Genomic DNA, 24,044 nt, shown 5'->3' with positions numbered 1-24,044 from the left:
TTATACATCACGCTCAAAATCGGCGTCGCCACTAAAAAGCTTGATTTCACGCCTATTTTGTGAAAATGCATCGAAAAGGTTTTTTTTTGCGAATCAAATACGGCAAAGCGCTAACATTTAATTTAGGTGTAACTGGATTTGCAGTTCAAACTGTTGAACAATTGTAGAAAATTTGAAAATTACTTTTCGGTTTGAAAGGATTGATTTCGAAAATATACTCATAGGCAATATACTTATTCGCCCACTTTAATATGACGCGAGTTTATTAAAGTGGGCGGATAATTGTGCAGCGAATTTTAATTTGACCCACTTCCCGGTCTTCGATTAGGATGAAAGGGTTTGCTGTCAGGAATACAAAAAAAATAGTCGCGTTACTTAAATCCAACATGGCGGACGTATAAAATGGTGGACAGGCTATTTGAAATGCACCCCCATGATATGGGTATCAAGCGTATTTTTTAGTTTTATAAACTATTCATTAGTAAATAATTTGTTAGGTCATAATAATTATTGACTTATTATTATTTTATATTATCTTATTTTAAAATAAAGTCGTAAAGTATTTTTTTTAATTTTGGTTTTTTTTGGTGCTAAAACCCAAAGGTTCGAGTAAAACCCAAAATACGCACGGAAGGCACTGGTGCGTACTTAAGTCGGGGATGTAATGCCTTCCGAATCCCAATATCCGCTAAGATACCTACCATGGGAAAGTGTCCCACGGGGATTTAAGATAAGCAAGCAAGATTTCATCTGCACGTAAAACATAGATGAGTTTGAATCTTAACAGGTTACTTTGTAGAAGAATATAATAATCAGTCATTATGATTTTAGAATAATTACAAATCATAATTAATCAACGATAAGTTTTTATATAACAGCTGTTTTTCACATGAGTTTCTTTAATTATATTATTTTGAAGCTTCAACAGCAGCAGCTCCATTGTTAAGGAGACGGAATCAAACCCGACGGGTCCGAGATTCGATTCCCACTCGCCGTAGTAAATTCGTATTATAACACAAGTGTTCTCATGTTGTATTTTAAAATATTGAGCTATGGAAAGGCCTATGTTAGGAATATCTTTGAAGGACAAAAACTGGAATGAGGAAATCCGTAGAAGAACGAAATCGACGTTTGTATGTTCGCTAAAGAAATAAAAACTACTCGACGGATTTTAACGAAATTTGGTACAATTATTTTTCATACTGGGCAGGTTTTGGTATACTTTTCATCACGCTGCGATAAAGGACGGCCTCCGTGGCGCAGTGGTATGCGCGGTGGATTTACAAAACGGAGGTCCTGGGTTCGATCCCCGGCTGGGCAGATTGAGATTTTCTTAATTTGTCCAGGTCTGGCTGGTGGGAGGCTTCGGCCGTGGCTAGTTACCACCCTACCGGCAAAGACGTACCGCCAAGCGATTTAGCGTTCCGGTACGATGCCGTGTAGAAACCGAAAGGGGTGTGGATTTTCATCCTCCTCCTAACAAGTTAGCCCGCTTCCATCTTAGACTGCATCATCACTTACCATCAGGTGAGATTGTAGTCAAGGGCTAACTTGTAAAGAATAAAAAAATAAAAGGTAAATGTTGGGAAAATGGGAGAAGTTACTCAATTTTTACAGCGATACTATTGTAAGGGCTGGATTAAAAAGGTCTAGGGGTGGGCAAAGTCGCGGGCGTACGCTTGTTTTTAATAAAAAATATGGATAAGGTTTATTGTGATTGAAACGTTTAACGTTAATATGACACCTACTTATCATTGTCAGTGATACACGTATTTTACCTAATATTACATTTTTAATATGTGTCGGGTTCACGCGAATTATAAGAAGGCCTATCAATCATACATGCCACCTACGCCTCTAACTGCTAAACGTTTGGTACCTGAATTTGCTCCTGCATTTATGAAAAAATGGGAATTGCTTTAACCTTACTAAGGCTTAAGACTTTCTATTTAACATAGAAACGAGTCGAGAAAGTATTAATCTTCAACTATCAAATGTACTTTGAAGATTAAATTAAAGACTGTAGGGAATAGTGAAAAAGACTTCAAGGTGTTCCTGAGTTTAATGAAAATTTAAGCAAGAGTTCAATTTTTGAAAAATCTTCTTATCCGTTATTTTATATACATTTTTATTATGTAGTCTATACATATATAAGTTTGAATTACAAATTTCCCCACTGTTTGAAATACCAACTTGAAAATGAGTTTCAGTTTATACAAATAATTGTCTTTTTCGTATCCATTTTTAACATCTTTTTATTAATTCCTAATTGTCTGATTCACGACATTATAGTACCGAGTATAGGGAGCCGAAGAGGGAATTCTTGCAGTTACTCGAGCGCGGCACATAAACTGAAGGGACTATACCTTGCACGTTGTTGAGTACCTCCACCAAGTATGAGCCCTTAATATTGGTGGGTACATTTAGGGCAACGTAAAAAAAAATTACCTTCAGAAATATTTAATCAGCACGTCAGATTAAGATAAGGTAGTTGAGTTGGTAGCTAAAAATTGCATATTTCGAAAATCTGACGATTTGAGCGTAACGTAATGGAATGGGATTTCAAATTTACAAAATAAAACCCTTTTATTTTAGTTCTCGAGTTACGAGCGCGATTATTTTTTTTCCTATTTTGAAGGAAATAACCTCGTGATTAATCACTAAAATTTTCTTACAATTCCAGTAAGCCAAAGTAATAAAAATTGCTTTAAAAGTCTGTTCTTTACACCACTAAAAGCGAAAAAAAAATAACACTCTTCCTATAATTTAATCTACCAAATGCAATCGATCCCCATGACGCTCGAGTAACTGCAAATTTAACATCCCGGGCTCTCCTACTATTATTGTTGTAATCAAAAAGGTTTTGAGTTAATAAAGCGTGTTTAATTTTTAGATGAATGTAGAACAATACTCGTAAAAGGGCAAGTTATAGCGTATTAATTTATTTATTTTTCCTTCCTTCCTTGATTCCCACTACGTAACTACTCTGATGGGCGAACAATAATGTGATTACCTTTCCAACTTTCCCTCGGCTTATTCTAATCCGATTAATTAAGCACTTCTCGGCACTAAAACCACAGCGGTAAAAACAAGAACAACATCGTTACGTTTAGTTTAGGCAAATCTATTTAACTATTAGCGGACGCCCGCGACTTCATCTGCATGAAATTTTTTTTCGCAATCCACGCAGAAAACATGGATTTTTCTACACTTATCATCATTATTAACCCATATTCGGCTCACTGTTGAGCTCCAGTCTCCTCTCAGAATGAGAGGGGTTAGGCCAATAATCCACCACGCTGTGGCCCAATGCGGATTGGCAGATTGGCGGAGTTCTTTCACCGTTTGAGACACGTGATATTTAATTTCTGAAAATGCACACAACTGAAAAGTTGGAGGTGCATGCCCCGGAACGCATTCAAACTCACACCCTCAGGAATCGGAGGCAGAGTTCACATCCACTGCGCTGTCACGGCTCTCAGTATATACAGTTAACCTAAATATAACCTACTAGCAGACACCACGCGGTTTCACCCATGTAGTTCCCGTAGGTAGACAGGGATAAAATATAGCCTATAGCAACCGAGGATAGCTTTACCACCAAATCGGTTCAGTAGTTTCGGAGTGCAATGCAAACAAACAATCAAATATTTTCTCTTTAAAGTATTAGTATAGTCTTAGTTTAGATATGTTGAAGGTTTTAAAAATAGTTAGCACAATAGTTACGTATTTTTTTAAAATTTTTATTATTTTTAAGAGAATTAAGGAAAATCCGAGAATACATCTAATTGCATTCTCTGTCTGAGAATATATTATTTAATACTAACTTGTACAACTTACAAAGAATTTTCAACTCAAAGTCTTATAAACCAAGCTAAAAATGTCGTTAAAGTTGCATGAATAAATAAAACAACAAACAAGCGGTCGCGCAGGTGAAAAGAATATGTTATTTTAGATTTCATTAAAATTTTCATTTACTTAAACTTTCGTGCAAATAAAAACCTCCAACATTTATATGGAGATAACATAAAAGCGTAGTTTCGCAGGTTTCACGATTTTCTGGCCGAGCGTCGCCCCGAGGTTATAAAGTATATTTACTTTAAACTTACTTTATTTCTCTTAGAGTATGATACTTCGTAAGAGCTTTCAACTCAAATGTGAAATTGTAACTAAAATTTCGTTATTTTACATTTTGAACTAGGTTAAAAAAGTTTTCCATTTAATCACGGAGTGTCCGGGTGCAATAATCATCCTAGCGCCCTCTATCTTAATATATAAATGCGAAAGGTCATTCATCACAAAATCTAGAATCTAGCCTTACTCGGTCAAGGAGGCCAAGCTTCGAGGCTTCGCTCTCGGGAGGAGATGACCCCACTGACTAGAAAACCCCTTGAAGTACAAAGCTGAAATTTGGTAGGGAGGTAGTTTATAGTTAGTAGGTATCCACTAAGAATGGATTTTGCGATTAGCCGGATTAAAGAGGTTTAAGGGCGAAAGATTTCGCGGGTCTTAATTTTTTTATGCGGGCGGGGAATTCTTGATTTTTTTATGGAGTATCTATAAATTATTTCCTATTTATAATTGAATATGCAATTTCGAAAACGGCACATGTCAAATATTCTATACATACAACTCACAAATATAAAATATCTTATTTAGATTAATTTTAATATAGTTAATGTTACTAATTTGTAGGCTAATTAACAGGCAATGTGACACAATACTTACTTTTAGAAATTATGTACTGGTTAGGAAAATCGTTAGTTTTTTTTTATTCCCGGACATTTTTGAAAGTGACAGACAGACATGTGCTCTTTTTAAAATTGCATATTCAATTAAGGTATTGTGGTGATTTTATTCTTTAGGCATTGTTTATTTTTATTTCGATAAATTTTATATTTTTGTACATTTGTTACATTTATTGTTTTAAGTCATTTTTTTTCTTATTTTTTTTGTTGTTGTTTGCGCCCATGATGTCACCCTTTTAAAGGCTTCCACTGAAAACCAGCGCTGCAGTTTTATGATTTGTGGGAGACTTTTAGTTGGTCACTGTGTATTTTTCGTTTTTTTTTTCTTATAATATATGTATAAAAGCTTAGTTTCAAGTTTTTACTGACGAGTTAAAAATATTTTTCTTTTAATGCATTGTTTATTGTACACAGAGAAAATGTATCTTAACAAGAAATAACTGAAATTATAAAAAAAAGTCTATAAAGCATACAAATTACATTTTTTTTTAATTTACTTTTGCAGCACAGGAAATTAGCACATTTTTTCCAAGTATCCAAAAGCCTTATTTCTACTTTAAATGAAAAGAGCTTAAATTACAAACGTAGAGGAGTTTTTGGGGCGTATGCCCAAAGGACGCGAATGTCGTTTGTAAATTAGCAGTCCTGGAAATGACTTACCGGATGGCCAACTTTGTCGGCACAATTTTGTTAAAACATTTTTGCTTTGCTATGATACTGCTAAAGGGTGTATATTATTAGGGATACATGTGTTCTTTACCTCAGACTAATTAGATATAGACCTGCCTCACAAGACATTATTTTTCTGTCAAAGTATATGATCAACGATCTTATGCGATTATAAACACTGTCTCTATAGAATCGATGTTTCATAGTTTACAATCGTGTCCGTCGGTTAAAAACCTCCGTAAAAATACTTTTTCTGTAGTTAAATGGGGTAAAAAACTAACAAAAACTGCTAGTTTAGTAAAAGATATGTATGAAATCTAAGCTCGTTTTCCTTAGAGAATGGCAGAAAAATTTGTTCGTGAATTTGGGTGCGATACTAGTCCTTGTGTATTTAGTCTGAGGTTCTTTACGTACGACGTATGTAGTATAAATAATTTGCCCCTTTGGTTCAGTGGGTAGCTTATGCGGCTTACGATTATGAGGTCCTAAGTACGAGACCAATGTCAGGCTATAAAATATTGGGTTTAAAAGTAAACAAGTCGTAGGTACTCCTTTTGTTAGCACGTAAGACCAATGACATTATCACTCAACGACTAGTGAGATCGTAGTCAATTTGTCGATAAATAATTAATGAAAAAACAGCGTCCACCAACTTTATTACCAAAGGGTATCATAATAAACTAGTTTTTTCTTTATTATTTACAAGTTAGCCCTTGACTACAATTTAAGATGGAAGCGGGCTAGCTCGTTAGGAGGAGGATGACCATCCACACCCCTTTCGGCTTCTACACGACATCGTACTCGAACGCTAAATCGCTTGGCGGTACGTCTTTGTCGGTAGGGTGGTAACTAGCCATAGCCCAAGCTAGACCTGGACCAATTAAGAAAACCTCAATTGGCCCAACCGGAAATCGAAACCAAGACCTCCGTCTTAAATTATATATATTAAAAACAGATTTTGTTGTAGCTATTGACTAAAACTAGACTTTTTTATTCAATTCATGATAAATTCATTCAAAAAGGTTTTTATTATAGCGTAGGATAAAATTGGTTAACTTTTTTTAAATGTGTTTTTCTTTTGTTTCAGGCTGACGATGAGAAAGTTCCTCAGCATCACACTAATCACCATAACAACTGACATCGTCTCATCAGACGGGGACATCAGGGAACACCAGGGCCCCCAAACATGCGGGGGCCGATTAAAAGGCTCCGTCGGGGTCATACAGACCCCGAACTTCCCCAACCCGTTCCCCGTACCGATCAAGTGTAAATGGATTATCGAGCACGACATTGTAAACGGAACCATATCGATATACTTCACCCAGCAGTACACCACTAGTGGGCTGACGTTCACAGAGTACATGTACTACGATGAGACGTATAAGCTGGGTGAGCGGCAGGCTCTCAGCGTCACCGAGGAGAACATCACTAGGATCAAATGGTTACAGGTGAGGCTTAGTTAGAACTTTTAGCATCACTTATTTATAGTATAGTTTAATGTAAACGGACTATTATAACCCGTTCACATTTACCGGTTTGGTATAAGGACATGCCTGACGTAAAAGAGATCGCTTCTCTTTTAATTACCCGACTGCAAGAAGGGTTATGTTTTTCGCGCGTATCTTGTATATATTATGTTTTTATGTACTGTAATAATCTTTATTACCTCATAACTTCCAAACTGCTGAACGGATTTACGTAATTAAGATATCGTTAGATTTGTCTTAAAAACCTTAAAAAAAGTGTTCTTAGATAGGTGAAATTAAAAAAAATCAAAACGACGACTGTGAGACGCGAGACTGTCTAGAGATGAAAAAAAAAATTTTTTTTTTTTCGAATTTTACGATATGGGTATCAAATTCAAGGGCTTTCAAAATGATATATCATGGCCATATTAAAAAAACCTACAATTAAAAAAACGTTATTTATTAATCACTATACAAAATACGCGAGGCGAATGACTAAGGTACGAGCAGGTTAGGCAGTCGGGTTTTTTATATTTTTAATTATTTGCTTGTTTTAAGTTTAATAAGTATGTGTGTGTTTTTTGAGATATCGTAGAGTATAAATTAATAGACTAATTAATTAAGACATGGCTTTTCCATACAAAGCTGTTTTAGCTAAGGACCTTGGCAAGCTATGGTCGATGAAACGTATACGCTTGGTCAGACGAGAACATCACTAGGATCAAATGGTTACAGGTGAGGCTTAGTTTAGTTAATAGGTCGATCGGAGCTTTCAGCAAATCCTATATAAAGCCCGTTCACATTAACCGGGTCGGTGAGTATCGAAAAGCGTTTAAATAATGCCTGACGTAAAAACAGGATGTTCTAAATTTGATATAAGTATCCGTATCTGCGATCAGGTTTCCTAATTAGCATAGTTTTGACAGGCCACTTGCGGTTCGCGTACAACTTATCTACCTCTTTTTAACCGACTTCCAAAAAGGAGGAGGTTCTACGTTCGGCTGTATGTATGTTTTTTTTTTTCTTCTAACATGATTGGTCACAGGCATATATTTCATCTCAGTATTCTCACAGGAATAAGAACTACGCTGATGAAACCACGGTGGTCTGCAGTTTCATAAGAAGCCGATTTCAGGAAAGTTCTTACTACTTATGATAAAGATTTAGCTTAACTTAATTTACTTGTGATAAAGCTTTAGCTTAGATAAGCGATTTTCGATCTTTAATATCCTTAAAACAGATGCTTTTTATATTCTTGTTTTATATGTTATTAACAAAATTATTGTTTTTAAGAGAACTTTTTACATTTTGATTTTAACTTATATTTAGGTTTAGATTAAAAATAAAGCTAATCTAGAAGCCTCCTAGCATCTTTGTCACCAATTTATCAATTCAATGGCAATTTCGTCATATAAAATTAAATTCATAAATTGTATGGTTATTCATAAAAAACCGGCTAAGTGCAACTCGGACTCGACCACCGAGGGTTCCGTACGTAGGATCTTTATAAATAGTTCAAGAATCGAATTGCGCAGTTTTTGCCGAGCGTTCGTGTGTTCTATAACGATGTTACTCGAATATTTAAAAAAAAATTATAGCAGAAAATAGTTTCCGTTGATCTAGAACAATGAATTTTGTTAACAGGGGAATAAAAACTAATAGAGTACCTCGGTATCTGATACCTCCACGTTGTCGAAAGAAAGACAGACAGACAACAAAGTGATCATAGAAGGCATCTGTTTTTTTTATTTGAGACTAGCTTTTAGTATTCCCTTTCCCGTGGGAATACGGGGATAATATATATATATATAGCCTTCCTCGATAAATGGGCTATCTAACACTGAAATAATTTTTCAAATCAGACCAGAAGTTCCTGAGATTAGCGCGTTCAACCAAGCAAACAAACCAACTCTTCAGCTTTATAATATTAGTATAGTACGGGGATAATATATAGCTTACAGCCTTCCTCGATAAATGGGCTATCTAGCACTGAAAGAATTTTTCAAATCAGACCAGTAGTTCCTGAAATTAGTGCGTTTAACCAAACAAATAAACTCTTCAGCTTTATAATATTAGTATAGATACGGAAGTCGTAACCCTAAAATTGATCTATAAACTAGCTATGGTTCGTAGTTAATGGTTCCTAGTTGTTTTACTACGGATCTCCATAAGCGTAAGTAAAATAAAGCTGAACTACAATTTAATCAGAGCATAAAATATATCGTGACATTTAGAAATTGAGGCAATCCCAGTCGTTATTCAAAACAAACGCGCACCAAGTTCCTAGCGGCGCTTCGTTAACAATACAACTTTTTACTTGAAGTATATCTCGCGGACTTTGTTTAGAAATGTTTTTCTTATAAATTATTATTTTCCTATGATGTTGAAAGAAGCAATCGTTGAGTTTTACATATATATTTCTTGTCATAAGTATTCTTTTAACTGCCTCTCTGACAGAGAGGCAGTTAAAAGTGTACCTTTTGCCGTGGAGACCCTTGGGCCATGGAGTCGCAGTGCCAAAAAAAATTATCGAATAATTTCACCGCGGCTAGTTGCCTCGACTGGTGACAGAAGGGCTGGCTCATTTTTTGCGCAAAGGATCAGCCTGGCTGTCCAGCGCGGAAATGCAGTCAGTATTCTTGCCACCATTCCACGTGGGCACTATTTGTATAGTTATTAAGATAAGTTAGTTTAAGTTCCATATTGAATTCTTTCACAATAAAAAAAACTAAATATTAAATGAATACTTATTATATAATCAGCTATTTTAGTAGATACCCATTACAGGTTACACTTACTTTGGGTTTAGTGATGTGTATATTGCTTAAATATATTTATTTATTTATGATTAGCAGAACCTCTATAAAATATAACATAAGTAATTCCCAGCTGTTGTAGCTTTCTATTGGTGAAAAAAAAATTCAAATCGGTCCAGTAGTTTATGAATTTTATTCGTTACACACAAAAATACAAAAGTTACTCTTTAAAATACCGGAAAAGAAATACCGTCTAGCGATCTAGCGTTCCGGTACGACCTGTAGAAACTAAAAGGGGTGTGGATTTTCATCTTTCTCATATCAAGTTAGGTCATTTCCATCTAAGATTGCATCTTCGTCTGCGTGAAAATCGTTTTAAACAAATTCTGCTGGATTTGTTCAATATAAAAATATGTTGGTCAATAACCTATACCACTATCCTTCAGAAAGTTACAGTAGTCCAATGGGACTACTAAAATCGGTTCAACTGTTTTAGCAAATCAGCCTGAATAAACAGACAGACCAACAAAAAAAGTTTGTTTTAATCTTAATAAAACACGGTTATTTTCTAATCAAAGAAAGACACTTGCATCTTATTTATATATTTATCTATCATCTGTTTACCAGTTAAATAGGTACTTTTACATTCTGTTGCTGAGATGTGAATTTGACCCAAAACTTACAAAACGTAGTACAAATATATTAAGAATTCCGCCAAGTAACGCTGTTAAATCCATCTTCATTTCGCGTTGCTGCCATTGTACTGAGAATATTTATATTCCAGCACCTCGGAGCTGTGGGGCTCGGAAAAATATAACTGGCAATTCTGTACAGCCTTTAGAAAATATTTTCTAGTTCCATTTATAAGAACAATTGAAAAATTTCCGGTAAAATGGTAATTTCCTCAAAGCCTTCGAATGGACATCCGGAAGGCTGCGTCCGGCCCGAAGGCTTTGTGTTGGTGCAATCGTTTACAATGGTTTTTAGCTGAGAAATATTTCTTTTCGCTGTAAATTTAACCTTAGTTATTTTGGTCATGTTGGCTCTTTACTGAAATTTTATCCTACTAATATTATAAACGCGAAAGTTTGTATGGATGTTTGGATGTATGTTTGATTCGATGTTTGTTACTCTTTAACGCCGCTACTACTGAAGCGATTTGGCTGAAATTTGAAATGGATATAAATTTTAATTAAACAAAGGCTTCTTTTTATACCGAATAAATCCACGATTTCCCGAGATTTGCGAAAACTGATGATTTTGATGATATGAATGTTTGTTACTCTTTCACGCCTCGACTACTGAACCGAATTTGCTGAAATTTGGTACTGAGATATATTATAGCCTAAATTAACACATAAGCTACTTTTTATCCCGGGAAAATCCATGGCTTTCGAGGGATTTGTGAAAAACTAAATTCCACGCGGACGAAGTCGCTAGTAGTGTTTATCAATCGTATTTTATATAGGCCTTTTTAACACCCGACACAAAAAGAGGGGTGCTATAAGTTTGACGTGTTAAAAGTTGTGGGATGTGAATGTGGGGAACAATAAACGAATGTCAGAAACAATATAAATTGCATATAGTACATGAAATAAGAGTCCCAAATATATCGTCGATTTCTATAAAATTTAATTTAGAAATCATGTATTTTTTTCTAATTTTCCGAACGTCAAAAACGCTGTCGTCTATTTTGTGACGTCATTCCTGACAGCGTTTTGGCTCGTATCTTCAAAAAAATATTAAAAAATTAAAATGTTCTTGTAATCAGGTCTCAAATAAAATAAAATATTTAAGATCATTTAAAAGTGTCTCCTAGCCTATTTTTACAGAAAATGTCTTAGAAAAAAGAAAAGGACTCGAACCCAGCCTCGAATCTCGTAATCCGAAACCAAACAATCTAAAAATTGTTCCAATAAGGCAGTTAAATAAATTTAAATTCAGCAAATAATTTTACGACCGAATTTTTATTCTGGAACTGAAATTAAAGAATCCGACGTGAATGGGAGCTGTAACGTCTTCCTAAATATTGACATGTATTGTGCGGTAACATTTGGTATATTGCCAACTGAGAATGACATTATGGCGCATAATATATTTCGGTGGGTATATATCTCTGCATGATCGAATCAGCAATGAGGAGATCCACAGAAGAACCAAAGTCACTGGGCAAGGTGCTGGAATGGCGACCCTGCAGTGTTAATTGACCCCCCCATACGGTGGACTGACGACATCAAGCGACTCGCAGGAATTCGCTGGATGCAGGCGGCTCAGTATCATGATTATTGGAAGTCCCTACAAAAGGCCTATATTGTGCAGTGGACGTCCATTGGCTGACATGATGATGATGATGAAGATATGCGTATCTACTAAGATACCTGTTTCATCATCTACATCTTCTTTCTTGGACCTTTTCCGCACTTGGGCATTACCGTACCATAAACTACACATCACCATAATATGTTATTACGAAATAAAACATAATGATGTTGAACTTAAGACTACCTTTATTGAGCTGACGTATTCGCAAGCACTCATTTATTGTAAAACAACAAGCAACACATTACAACTAACAACCCATAATCGGCTCACAGTTGAGAACGAATCTCCTCTCAGAATTAGATGGATAAGGCTAATAGCCCACTACGCCAGCGCAATGGGGATTTGCATACAGGTATGCGCGATGTTTTCCCTTTACCGTTTGTGACATGTGATTTTTAATTTCTTAACACGCACATAACTGAAAAGTTGGAGTTGTATGCCCTGGACCGGATTACCACCTATGCCTTCCGAATTGAAGGTAGAGGCCATATCCGCTTAGTACTTACTAGGGCTATTACGACCTCAAATAGGTACATATGCCTTTACATAAAAATACCATAAGTAACAACTTTTCTTGGAAAAAATAGAACCTTTTTGATTCAGCAGCGAAAAGTGAACCAAAAACGTTAACACTCGATGTTTTCGCCACGGAGATGCATTTTGCAGTCGCTGTTCAGTTAAATCTTTTGCAAAAGCGCTTTAAAAACACCTGCCGACTGTTCCGTTATACGTATTAAAACTTTAGCGGGCCAACGTCTAACCGGCGGAGCGCTGCAACTAATCCTTTTACAATCAGAACAATACGTGTTGGGAAATTGAAAAACGTTAAGTGGATAGTAACCACAGAATAAGTGATTGAATTTGTAAGCTTTGCGGGCAGTGTTAGTGAGCTACTAGTAGTTTGTAAATTAATAGTTTGTGTGTGTATTTTGCTGTTAGAACGGTCCATACAATATTCATTACAAACTTTCAAAAGTATACTTATAAAGTATACCTTTTCCATATTATGGTCGTGAAACGTGCCAGGTTTAATTAAAATTCATTTAGTAGTTTCAGAGTGACGCCCGGTCAACAAAGATACGCGGACAGACAGACAAAAAATAAAAAATATATATTTTTGGCTTCAGTATCAATTAGGTACTACATAATGCCCTCCGAACAAAATTTTCAAAATATCTTCAATGTTTGGAACAGAATTGGACCTACTACAGTTTTATTATAAGTTTAAATAGATATGATTTATTATATAGGCCTATTTTAACGTCCCACTGAGCCTGGTCACAAGGCCAGGCCGCTCTCCTTATAGATGAGGGATTCTTTTTCTATTTAAAATAGGCTTTATTACAATTATTAGCGAAAAACAATGATGTGGTGTAGGTCAGAGCGCGTTTACCTAGAAGATGCCTAACTAATATGGTGCTTTGACCCGCTATGTTGCTCCAATGTGGGGTTGGCGGATTTTTTTGAGTATGTCACACTATCACCATGTTAATGACAATAATTGAGACCTGATTGGCTTATATTTTATTGCCTGACCCAGGATTCGAACCTAAGACCTTATTATTCCTAACCACATTGATTAAACACTACCAACGAGGCAGTGTTGCCACATTTTGGAATATATAGATTTTAACGAACAAACTCGTATAATAACGTCAATTGAAACTTTTCTTGTTTTGTGGAGTTCCCGTACAAAACCCTCCCACAAATTAGTTCGAACAAGTTACTGATACACAATGTGCCGTCAAAGTTCTATTAATTTTTTTGTCCGTGACGATAATATTTATTTGTAGAGCAAGCGATACCAGGGTCGATTGCTGATAGTGTTCTTTTTTTACACGCTTCATATTAGCTTCACTTGTAACTATGTATGCAAAAAAACCTTGGAATCTCAATTTGACCCACTTCCCAGTCTTAGATTAGGATGAAATTTTGCACACGCTCTGAGTTCTGATGACAATACATGCCTAGCTAAGAAACGTCATTACAAATCCAATATGGCGGCCTCCCCAAGATGGCGAACAGGCTGTTTGAAATCCACCCCCATGATATGAATATCAAATAAAAGGGTTTGTCAGAAATACGAAAAAAATAGTCACGTGATTTAAATCCAATATGGCGGACGTCCAAGATGGCGACGAACTATTTGAAATGCACCCCCATGATATGGGTATCAAGCGTGTTTTTTAGTTTTATAAACTACTCATTTTATAAAAATAGTCTAGATCCTTGGATCCAGGGACATTTTCTACAATTTAGTAAGAATTTCGCGGTTCCACCCGCGTAGTTCCTGTTATCTCTGAGAATATGGACATAAAATATAACCTTCATCCATAAGAAGCCCAACTTTTTCCTTTACGAAAACGTATTGATTGTAGTAGAGTGACCAAATTCGCGCCAAAGTACACGAGGCTCTGCAAGTCGCAAAAAGCCGAGCCAAATGGCGCGACATCGTCAAAAATCAAGCTAGTGTTACGTGTTAATTTTAAAGGGTTACGACCCTCAGTAATGAGGAATACGACGCAAGGAGGATTTTCGGTCACCTCCTTGTTGAGAAGAGGTCACCAAAAATTATTCATCATCATCATATCAGCCGATGGACGTCTACTCCAAGACTGCCTGCACCCAGCGAATCCCTACAAATCGCTTACTGTCGTCAGTCCACCTGGTGGGGAGTCGACCAACACTGAGATTTCTAGTGCGGGGTCGCCATTCCAGCACCTTGGGACCCCAACGTCCATCGGCTTTTCGAACTATGTACCCATTGCCACTTCAGCTTCGCGACTCACTGAGCTATGTCGGTCACTTTGCAAAAAATTTACTAATACTCCGATTTAATAATTTCCCAATCAGTCCGTGAGCTCACCCTGGGGTCATGCCTGAAAATCAGCACTACAGTTATTTAGCTGTAACATAAACCTGAGGCAACGCCCCATTCATCCGAAGCCTTAGTATTAAGTTAGTTATGAGTTAAGTCTCATGTTTTCTCCTAATTATTTTATGTTTTATGGCTGAATAAATGATTTTATTATTATTATTAATACGTAGTTTCCCTAATTTTACGAAAAGCAGGTAGTTAGTGAGAACTGTCTTATAGGTAATAACTTCTACACGTGTGGGTATCACATTACATTACTGGATACGACCTCTTGAGACGTTCCCTGTAATAATATGGTATGAAATCAACAAGTCTAAATTATATTAGGGATTTGTACTGGACCATGTTGTACCTACTGGGATTTTACTGTACAAGTACCTATATAATATTAAATCTATCTAAAGTTTGTCTGGTTGTAGGGGACAGATTTTTGAGAAATCTTTTACCAATAGAAAGCTACATCGAATAACACTTAAAATTCATCCCAGTATTCCCACGGGAACGGTAACTACGCGGGTCACCCGCAGGGCGTCTTCTAAAAAATATTATGAAGAAAGCTTATGAATGTTGTATCAGGAACTAAGAAACTATGTTGAATGAGTACTTACAAATTTCAGAAAAATCTGAAACATAAAATCCTTAATAATAATATATGAAAGTGGGTCTGTACGTATTAGTCTTACGGTACTGTCTGCGGTATAGTATCCTCTAAACAAATAGAGAGATTATGATGCGTTTATTTAATTTTAAGGCTGACGTATTCGTGTTGGCTTTTATAAGATACGACATTCCAATCTGAATATTTCGATCTTTTTATATTCGGTAAGATCTCAGACTAATTAGATAAGGACCAGCCTCGCTAGACGTTACTTTTCTGTTAAAGTATAATATGATCAACGATCTAATGCGAATAAAAAAAACTGTCTCTACAGAATCGATGTTTCACAGTTGTAATCATGTTCGTCCGTTAAATACCTCCGTAGAAATACCTTTTTGTGTAGTTGAATGGCCTAAAAACAGCTAAAACCTTTTATTTTAGTATAAGATAATAAGATATATAAATGTATAACTTGACAACTTCGTTCGTAACACTCCCAAGTTGCGTGTGCACCGATGACTAACCTGATGCCCACTAATGCACGTCACTTCCCCGCACGCATGGTTTCACACCCGCGCAGTCTTTCCCCCTGTCGTCCGCATATGATGTGATGTTATCAACGAACTTACCAGACTAAAAGCTCGTTTTCTTCAGAAAATGACGGACATTTTTTTTCGTGAATTTGGGTGCGATAGTCTCTATGTAATTAGTCTGAGGGGAAGATGGAATGCTTTTAACGTTTATGACAGTTGAATTAATCAAGCCTTATTAACACTTATTGATTTTTTGTACCAAATAAATAGAACTATTCCGTTTTGTTTTGTTAACACATTTCAATATTCCGTATACGGTTGGAATTGTTTAGTTTAACGTTTAGCCCGCACCGCCCGCATCACAGTCTACCGACTTTATAAACAAGAATGTTTACAGGTCGAAACGTAGTTTGAAATTGGAATTTTATTTTGTTTTGTCAATAGATGGCATGACCAAAATAAAAAAATAAAAACCAAAATAAAATTCTAAGAGCCCTTGAACCCCAGACCTTCGTCATTTTATAAAAACTGAAAGTTTGTCAGCTCATGCTCATATCATAGATCAGTACCATAGCCAGTTATGGAGATTGGACAAGTGATAGCTTTGGGTGATAGTAGGTTTCAAGGATCCAGACCCTCAATCGTCTAACTCACCGTACTGCCGCCTTTATAGGTTCATTTACCTACTCCGCCACTAAATGTTGGAATAACATTCCCCCTCCATTGAAAAGTCTTAAGTCTAAATTCGCATTTAAAAAACTGCTAAAGAGATTTCTACTTGAAAAGCAGATTGAATTCCAACATCATGCGGCGGAGTTTTCTTTCTTATAAGTAAATAACTGTATAAGAATTGCGTAAATTTGTAAATACCTTTGTATATATGATATAATTTTATTTTTAATATTTTTCTTCTCACGTTATTATTTTTAGTATGGTATTTTATTGTTTTTCCCTTTTTATTTTAGTTAATAGTAATGTATTATTTTAAGTTTAAGTTATTATTATTGTTTATTTTAGTTAATAAGGTTGTTGTGTGCTGTGTTTGTGGCGGCATCTGGTCAACGGTTCCAACTGAAAACCAGCGCTGCATGCTCTTTTTATTTAAAGAAGTGAGAGCCGTGATAGCCCAGTGAGAGCCGTGATAGCCCAGTGAGAGCCGTGATAGCCCAATGGATATGACCTCTGCCTCCGATTCCGGAGGGTGTGGGTTCGAATCCGGTCCGGGGCATGCACCTCCAACTTTTCAGTTCTGTGCATTTTAAGAAATTAAATATCACGTGTCTCAATCGGTGAAGGAAAACATCGTGAGGAAACCTGCATACCAGAGAATTACCTTAATTCTCTGCGTGTGTGAAGTCTGCCAATCCGCATTGGGCCAGCGTGGTGGACTATTGGCCTAACCCCTCTCATTCTGAGAGGAGACTCGAGCTCAGCAGTGAGCCGAATATGGGTTGATGACGACGACGATGTAGCATTATGCTGAGTTGGATCCGTTTACTGGGTTGTGCCACACATCGCAGGATATTGTTATAGAACAAATTGTGTTGTGTGGCATAATTCACTAATAAAGCTTTTTTTCTTTCTTCTTTCTTTTCTAACTACGAAGAGTTTTTATGTATATAGTTTTATGTGTATATAGTTTATGTGTATATAGTTTTATCGACATAATATGAGAAATGTAATCTAATAAGGTTGCTGATTGTATTCATCATCTCCTTCCCCTTGTTCCACTTAGGTGGCATAACATGTCAATCTTCTCCAATCGTCTCTATTACTCGTCTAGCCTTATCAAATCATTTTACTGTTATTAATAATATAATAATCAATAATCAATAATTACTAATAAAAAAAACATTTTATTTCTTTAGCTTTTGGAACAGCTTTTAAAATATTTAAAAACATAGGACGCCATTTTCCTTTTGGAACGGCTACGACACCGTCGTGTTCCGTGCGCTCTGTCTGCCTATTATTCTTTGATCTGTGGAATTAGTACTCGTATATTCCTCCGCAAAATGTGCTGAAAAGCTGGACACCATAAGTGCGTGGGCAGCGGCTGGAGGAGGAGGTTATCTCTAGGTGACGTGCGGTGGCAAATTGCTAAGCGCGCGTCCACTCACGTACTTACGTAAAAATTACGTGTCATATATGTGATAATTTGAAATTTTGACTATATTTTACAATGCAATGATAGTAAAAACTAAAAAAAATTATTCTTATTTAAATTTATATGGGAAAATGTCAAAAAGTCATTTACCTAAATGTTACGATGTCCAAAAACTTTGATAAACCAAAATTCCTTATAGAGAGTTCAATAAATATGCTAGTTTATAACATTTATTGAATTCGATATTGAATAGGGATGATGACAGTTTTTTAAATTGTATTTAAATTAAAACTAATAGTAAAGCAATTTTGTAAAAGGAACAGGGTATCTGCGATCATTACTTTCGGAGCTACAGGGATTTAAAGGGTCAGATTTGCGGCGCTGAACAAAATTACTAATATCTTTGTTATTTGTGCGTTTATGTTTATAGTTCACATATTGAAAAATATCACATTTAATGTAAAGAAACTAAAAATGTATTAATTTTCATCTAATTACGATAAAAGATTTTTAATAGATTTTAAAATTTTATAATCTCATTTATTTTGCAAATACCCAGACAATCGTTGCTTTGTATGTATAAATTAGTTAACTTTGACCTTATTTACCCGATTGTATCTTAAAAATCAATATATTCAAACCTAGTCATCATCCCCATTAATAGCGGTACAGAATTAATAGCGGTACAGTTGGTTCGAAGAAACGATGTAAGTTAGGTTCCCAGGAGTTGGAATGATGAGCGTCTGTATAGAATTCCTATTAAAAGGCCTATAACAGGTAGTGGACGTCCATCGGCTGATGTCAATTAACTTGATGAAGATTTAAGACGCTGCATAGTTGCGAATGTCGTGAGAAAATCACGTGCGTAAATAGGATGCACGGCCAAGATCTTGAAAAATATAGGTCTTAGTTATTCAATTTGTTTGTAAGTTTGTGATTTTTTAACTTAAATTATTATTGATGAATTATATATTTTATCTTAAATTATTGATTTACAAATCGAACTTAGAACGGATTCAGTATTAATTAATTATCACACATGAGTGGTGGATCCGATTGAGGTTTACTTAATTGGTCCAGGTCTGGCTGGTGGAAGGCTTCGGCTTAGACTAGTTACCACCCTACCGGCAAAGACGTACCGCCAATAGATTTAGCGTTCTGGTGCAAAATCGTGTAGAAACCGAAAAGAATTGGATTTTCATTCTTCTCCTAACAAGTTAGCCCGCTTCCATCTAAAGTTGCGTCATCACATCAGGTGAGATTGTAGTCAAGGGCTAACTTTATAAAGAATAAAAAAAATCCAATCCAAAAAGAGATTGGACTACTTAGATCTTTTATCAAAATACTTTTTAAAATAGTTAGTTTGAATTCGCGGTACTAGTAAATTTGAGCTAAAGCATTTCGCTGAATTCGCTTCGACAGAAATTGCGCTTTACCAACTTTAAAAACAAAGGACATGTTTACCGTTTGCTTAAACCACTGAAAGCATTCCGAATATTTGAAACTTTACTTTAATTCCAAGTAGATAGTTGAAGTAGAGCCAGAATTAAAAAAATTTGGGAACAAAATTTTGCATTCGTACAAGATATGTTAAATTTAGAAGGAATTGATGTTGTGTCATACCTACACATACGTATTAGAGCTTCTTTGTATGCCTTGCAATTATAACCCGACAGGTACCAGCGACAGGGACTATACCATCATTTTGTGCTAGAGGAAACACCTCGAGCAGGTTCCAGGACTTGTGACCTTGGTGGTAGGGTTAAAAAATCCTTATACTAACAATGCATAAACATTTACCAACATGTACCTTCCCTTCCCTGCCCGATATGTTCTCCATGCCCACACTAAACAATTTATCATCAATTACTACTAATTAATTACTTAATTACTTAATACAACACTAAAACACAATGTGATAGTAAGAACGTTGCACAATAAAACTAAACATAAGTCTTCAATCACGCTCTTTTACTATCGATATCGGAACAACTTTTTTGTACATTCTTCCTTTTTATAATAATACTAGCAAACCCAGTCTAGCTTCGCTTTTACTTATTCCCTACCCCTATCCTATTCTACTCCCGCCCTACACCTCCCTACCCTACCCTACCCTACCCTACACTACCCCTACCCTACACTACCCCTACCCTACCTCTAGCCTACCACTACCCTACCTCTAAACCAATTGATTGACACAACGTCAATCAATTGGTTTGCCTTCTCGGAACTATTCCACTGACACTTGAACATATAGGCGATAGCTTTCCACTTACCTTAAGGTGTGGTTAGTCTCTCAAATATAACTATTTAAAAATTCAATGTTTTCTAAGACTTGCTTTATTTTAAGGTATGGAACCCAAATAAGAGACAAATCGCGTTTATTGTCGCTTTCGCTAGTCCTACGTGACTTCACCCTTAGCTGCACTTAAGGATGATTCCGCCGGTGTGCTGGGAGCGAGCATTTAACTTTAACAGCTTCCCGGCTAATGTGTGAACAGAGACTGCATTTGTTTCGCTCGTAAAAGCACACGCGGCAATAAAATATCTATGCGGTTTCATACGCAATATATCCTCATCTATTCTGTAAACTGCTGGTACTTGTGAGAATGAGACCTCATTCTACTCGACGTGATATTAAATAATAATTTATTTATTTTGCTATCAACCGCGAGAAGCCGACAAACCCATGCGACGTCACCCAGGTCCGACAAAATACTCTCCGCTGGATGCTCGCGGCTCGAGACCGTTTCGTTTGGAAGTCCATGCAATAGGCCAGCAGTGGACATCCATCGGCTGTTAATGATAATGATGATGACGTTTCACCCCGAAACGGGAGCATCCTCAGGAGATGTTAACTCTACAACGTGCAATTGTAAAGTCTACGGTGGCTAACTTGGAAGATGAATAAGTTTCGTCAACTTAGCTACAAATCGCACTATTTAGTATGATCTTTTTTAGATGAAGAAGTTTGTTCAACTTATCTCACTAGTTCCTTGGCTTCGCTTAGCGCATATTTGTACTTTACGCCAGTTCGGTGATAATTTCTCATCATCGAAGCCATCATTAAGAATTTAGAAAATAAAATATCCTATCTTGGCAGGTTAGAAGACCGATCCTACCGAGTAAAAACATGGCCAATGTAACCTTGAATTTATGCTAAAAAGACACAAAGACCAACATTTATTCTCACAAAGTAACTTGTACCCTAGAATTAATGCGTGGCCAAGCAAAACAGTATCATCCTGTCAGTGACATTTTCACGAGGATTGTGTTGTTAATAAACTCTCAGTTTAATTCCCCGGGGGAGAAACGGACCGTGAAAGTCGACCTTGACTCTTGGATTATTTTTGTTTAAGAAATTAGCTGCCATAATAATAATAATAATAATAATAATAATAAAGCTTTATTAAATTCCATATAAATCTTAAAAACTAACACACAATCTTAAATAACATATCTAAAATAAATTTGTTTTTTTTTTTGTTTATATTTACACGTTTTTTTATTTATTTATTTTTATATGGACCCCTTAAGGGTAAAAGCCTCCTCCAATGTTTTCCACCTTTCCCTATCTTTAGCTGCCTCTTGCCATTTCACTCCCGCTGTCGCCTCTATTTCATCTACCCATCTAGCAGCTGGGCGGCCTCTCGATCTTGTGCCTATTGGACCTACCATACTTTCTTTTATTTAATAGACTACAAGCTCATGGACAAAATTAACCTGTGAAATGAACCAACGTGAATAACGCTTAGAAGGCTGTTACTATATCAGAAAATGACTCTGAGCTATGCCGTCATTTCTGAGCGGTACATTTTGATAATTATTTATTTAAACAAATATTAACTATAATTTTTGGGCGGCATAATTATTAAACATTAATGTCCGTATTCAATAATATAATATAACATGATGGCCATGATCCACATTGGACCAACGTGATGGAATATTAGCCTAACCCCTCTCATTCTAAGGGGAGACTCGTGTTAGACATTGAGCCGAATATGGGTCGTTAATGATTATAGTTTTTCATTTAACATCAAGGAGATAGTCCATCTTTTTGTTTTGACAACTATAAATTGAAATTAAAAAAAATTGAATTGCAATAGCATAGTGAGCAGTTAAAAAAATAGTTTAATAACTTTCCTAATTGGTTCTTGAAATAATAAAGCTGAATGTAGTGGGAGAAAAAAAATTAATATTAAAAATACGAAAAAAAACTGTCTATGTATATTTTTATAAATTAATACCTCCGCAAACCGTGCACCAGAAAATACAGTAGTAGCTTAAATAATTATAATTTGAAAAATCTGCGAATTTTGAACTTAAACCGTGAACAAAAGAGTGGCGCTCGTCGGTAACGCTTACACTAGCAGGTAACACAAAAGAGCGCTTTGTATTATTTATTTATTCATGCGAGAGCAGATTGCCAGCCTCATGCATACATGCGCGATTCCCTTTTTTTGTTGTTTACCTACGTTTTTAGGGATCTGTAATTCATATTGTAAACCCTTATTGACGTACGGAGAGCAATAATAGCGTTATATAATGATTTATTTATTTTGCTATCATCCGCGAAAATTCGGCGAACCCATGCGACAACGTCACCCAGGTCCGACAAAATACTCTCTACGTACGTTTCCTCAGGAGATGTTGACTCTACAACGTGCAATTGCAAAGTTTGACTTTGCAATTGCGGTTTCGGGGTGAAACGTACGTAGAGAGTATTTTGTCGGACCTGGGTGACGTTGTCGCATGGGTTCGCCGAATTTTCGCGGATGATAGCAAAATAAATAAATCATTATATAATCATGATGAACTTCCGCAAAGTAACGCCTGCTTCTATCCAATAATAATAGCGTTGTTTTATATTTTTAAACTAATAACGCTAAATGTAGTGAAGACAAACATTTTAACATGAAATGAAACTTAAATTTTCAAAAATAAATACGAACAAAGCCTAGGCTGCAAAATACAGTACTAACAATAATTATAATTTGAAAAATCTGCGAATTTTGAACTTAAAACGCAAACAAAATAATGGCGTACGTCAGCACCGCTTACACTAGCAGGTAACACAAAAGAGCGCTTTGTATTATTTATTTATTCATGCGAGAGCAGATTGCCAGCCTCATGCATACATGCGCGATTCCCTTTTTTTGTTGTTTACCTACGTTTTTAGGGATCTGTAATTCATATTGTAAACCCTTATTGACGTACGGAGAGCAATAACATTGTTCTATATTTTTAAACTAATAACGCTAAGTGTAGTGAAGACAAAGATTTTAACATGAAATAAATCTTACATTTTCAAAAATAATCAAACACAGCCTGGCCTAGTAATAATACAAAGCCTAGGCTGCAAGATACAGTACTAGTTTAAATAATTATAATTTGAAAAATGTGCAAATTTTGAACTAAAACTGCGAACAAAATAATTGCGTGCGCCAGTAACACTTACACTAACAGGTACCACAAAAGAGCGTATTCTATCATGTATTTATTCATGCAAGAGCAGATTGCACATACATACATGCGCGATTCTCTTTTTTTTTCTATTGTTTTTCTGCGTTTTTAGGGATCTGTATGTCGTATTGATAATACCCAGGATATAAGTATTACAGTATCATCATTATCGTCATCATTATCAGCGTTGAATTTCTCTGAAGGAATAAAAATTAAAATAAATAAATTGAAACTATATGAAAAAACATTTCCATAGTATACTTATTTTAAAAGTAAAATACCAACTCATTATCTACCATCTAGGTAATGTACTAACAACTATTGATATAAAATTAGTGATTAAATATTAATTCTCCTATTTTTAACTCTCTATGTACAGAACCCTGAAAGCTCGAGTCTTTATTCACTTTGCCGGTGTGTGTGTTGTTTACCCACATTTTTTATTTGCCATACAAACGAGTCTGTTATAATGAAAGTGAATATAGGACGTTGTTTATAATATTC

At 35.8% G+C, this 24,044-nt stretch overlaps 1 protein-coding gene across 2 annotated transcripts in view; it reads left to right on the top strand.

The window, feature by feature from the left end:
- LOC112044364 (uncharacterized) overlaps positions 1-24,044 on the top strand; it is a 554,970-nt gene that overhangs the window by 337,168 nt on the left and 193,758 nt on the right. For both annotated transcript variants that reach the window (XM_052888051.1, XM_024080189.2), the window contains exon 2: positions 6,505-6,865. In XM_052888051.1, the coding sequence (XP_052744011.1) occupies positions 6,505-6,865 (361 nt within the window). The remainder of the gene's footprint in view (positions 1-6,504; positions 6,866-24,044) is intronic.

This window comes from Bicyclus anynana, chromosome 21 (assembly GCF_947172395.1).
Source record: "Bicyclus anynana chromosome 21, ilBicAnyn1.1, whole genome shotgun sequence".
Classification (NCBI taxonomy): domain Eukaryota; kingdom Metazoa; phylum Arthropoda; class Insecta; order Lepidoptera; family Nymphalidae; genus Bicyclus; species Bicyclus anynana.
The sequence above is the reverse complement of the archived record's forward strand: the minus strand, read 5'-3'. Positions and strand labels throughout refer to the sequence as shown.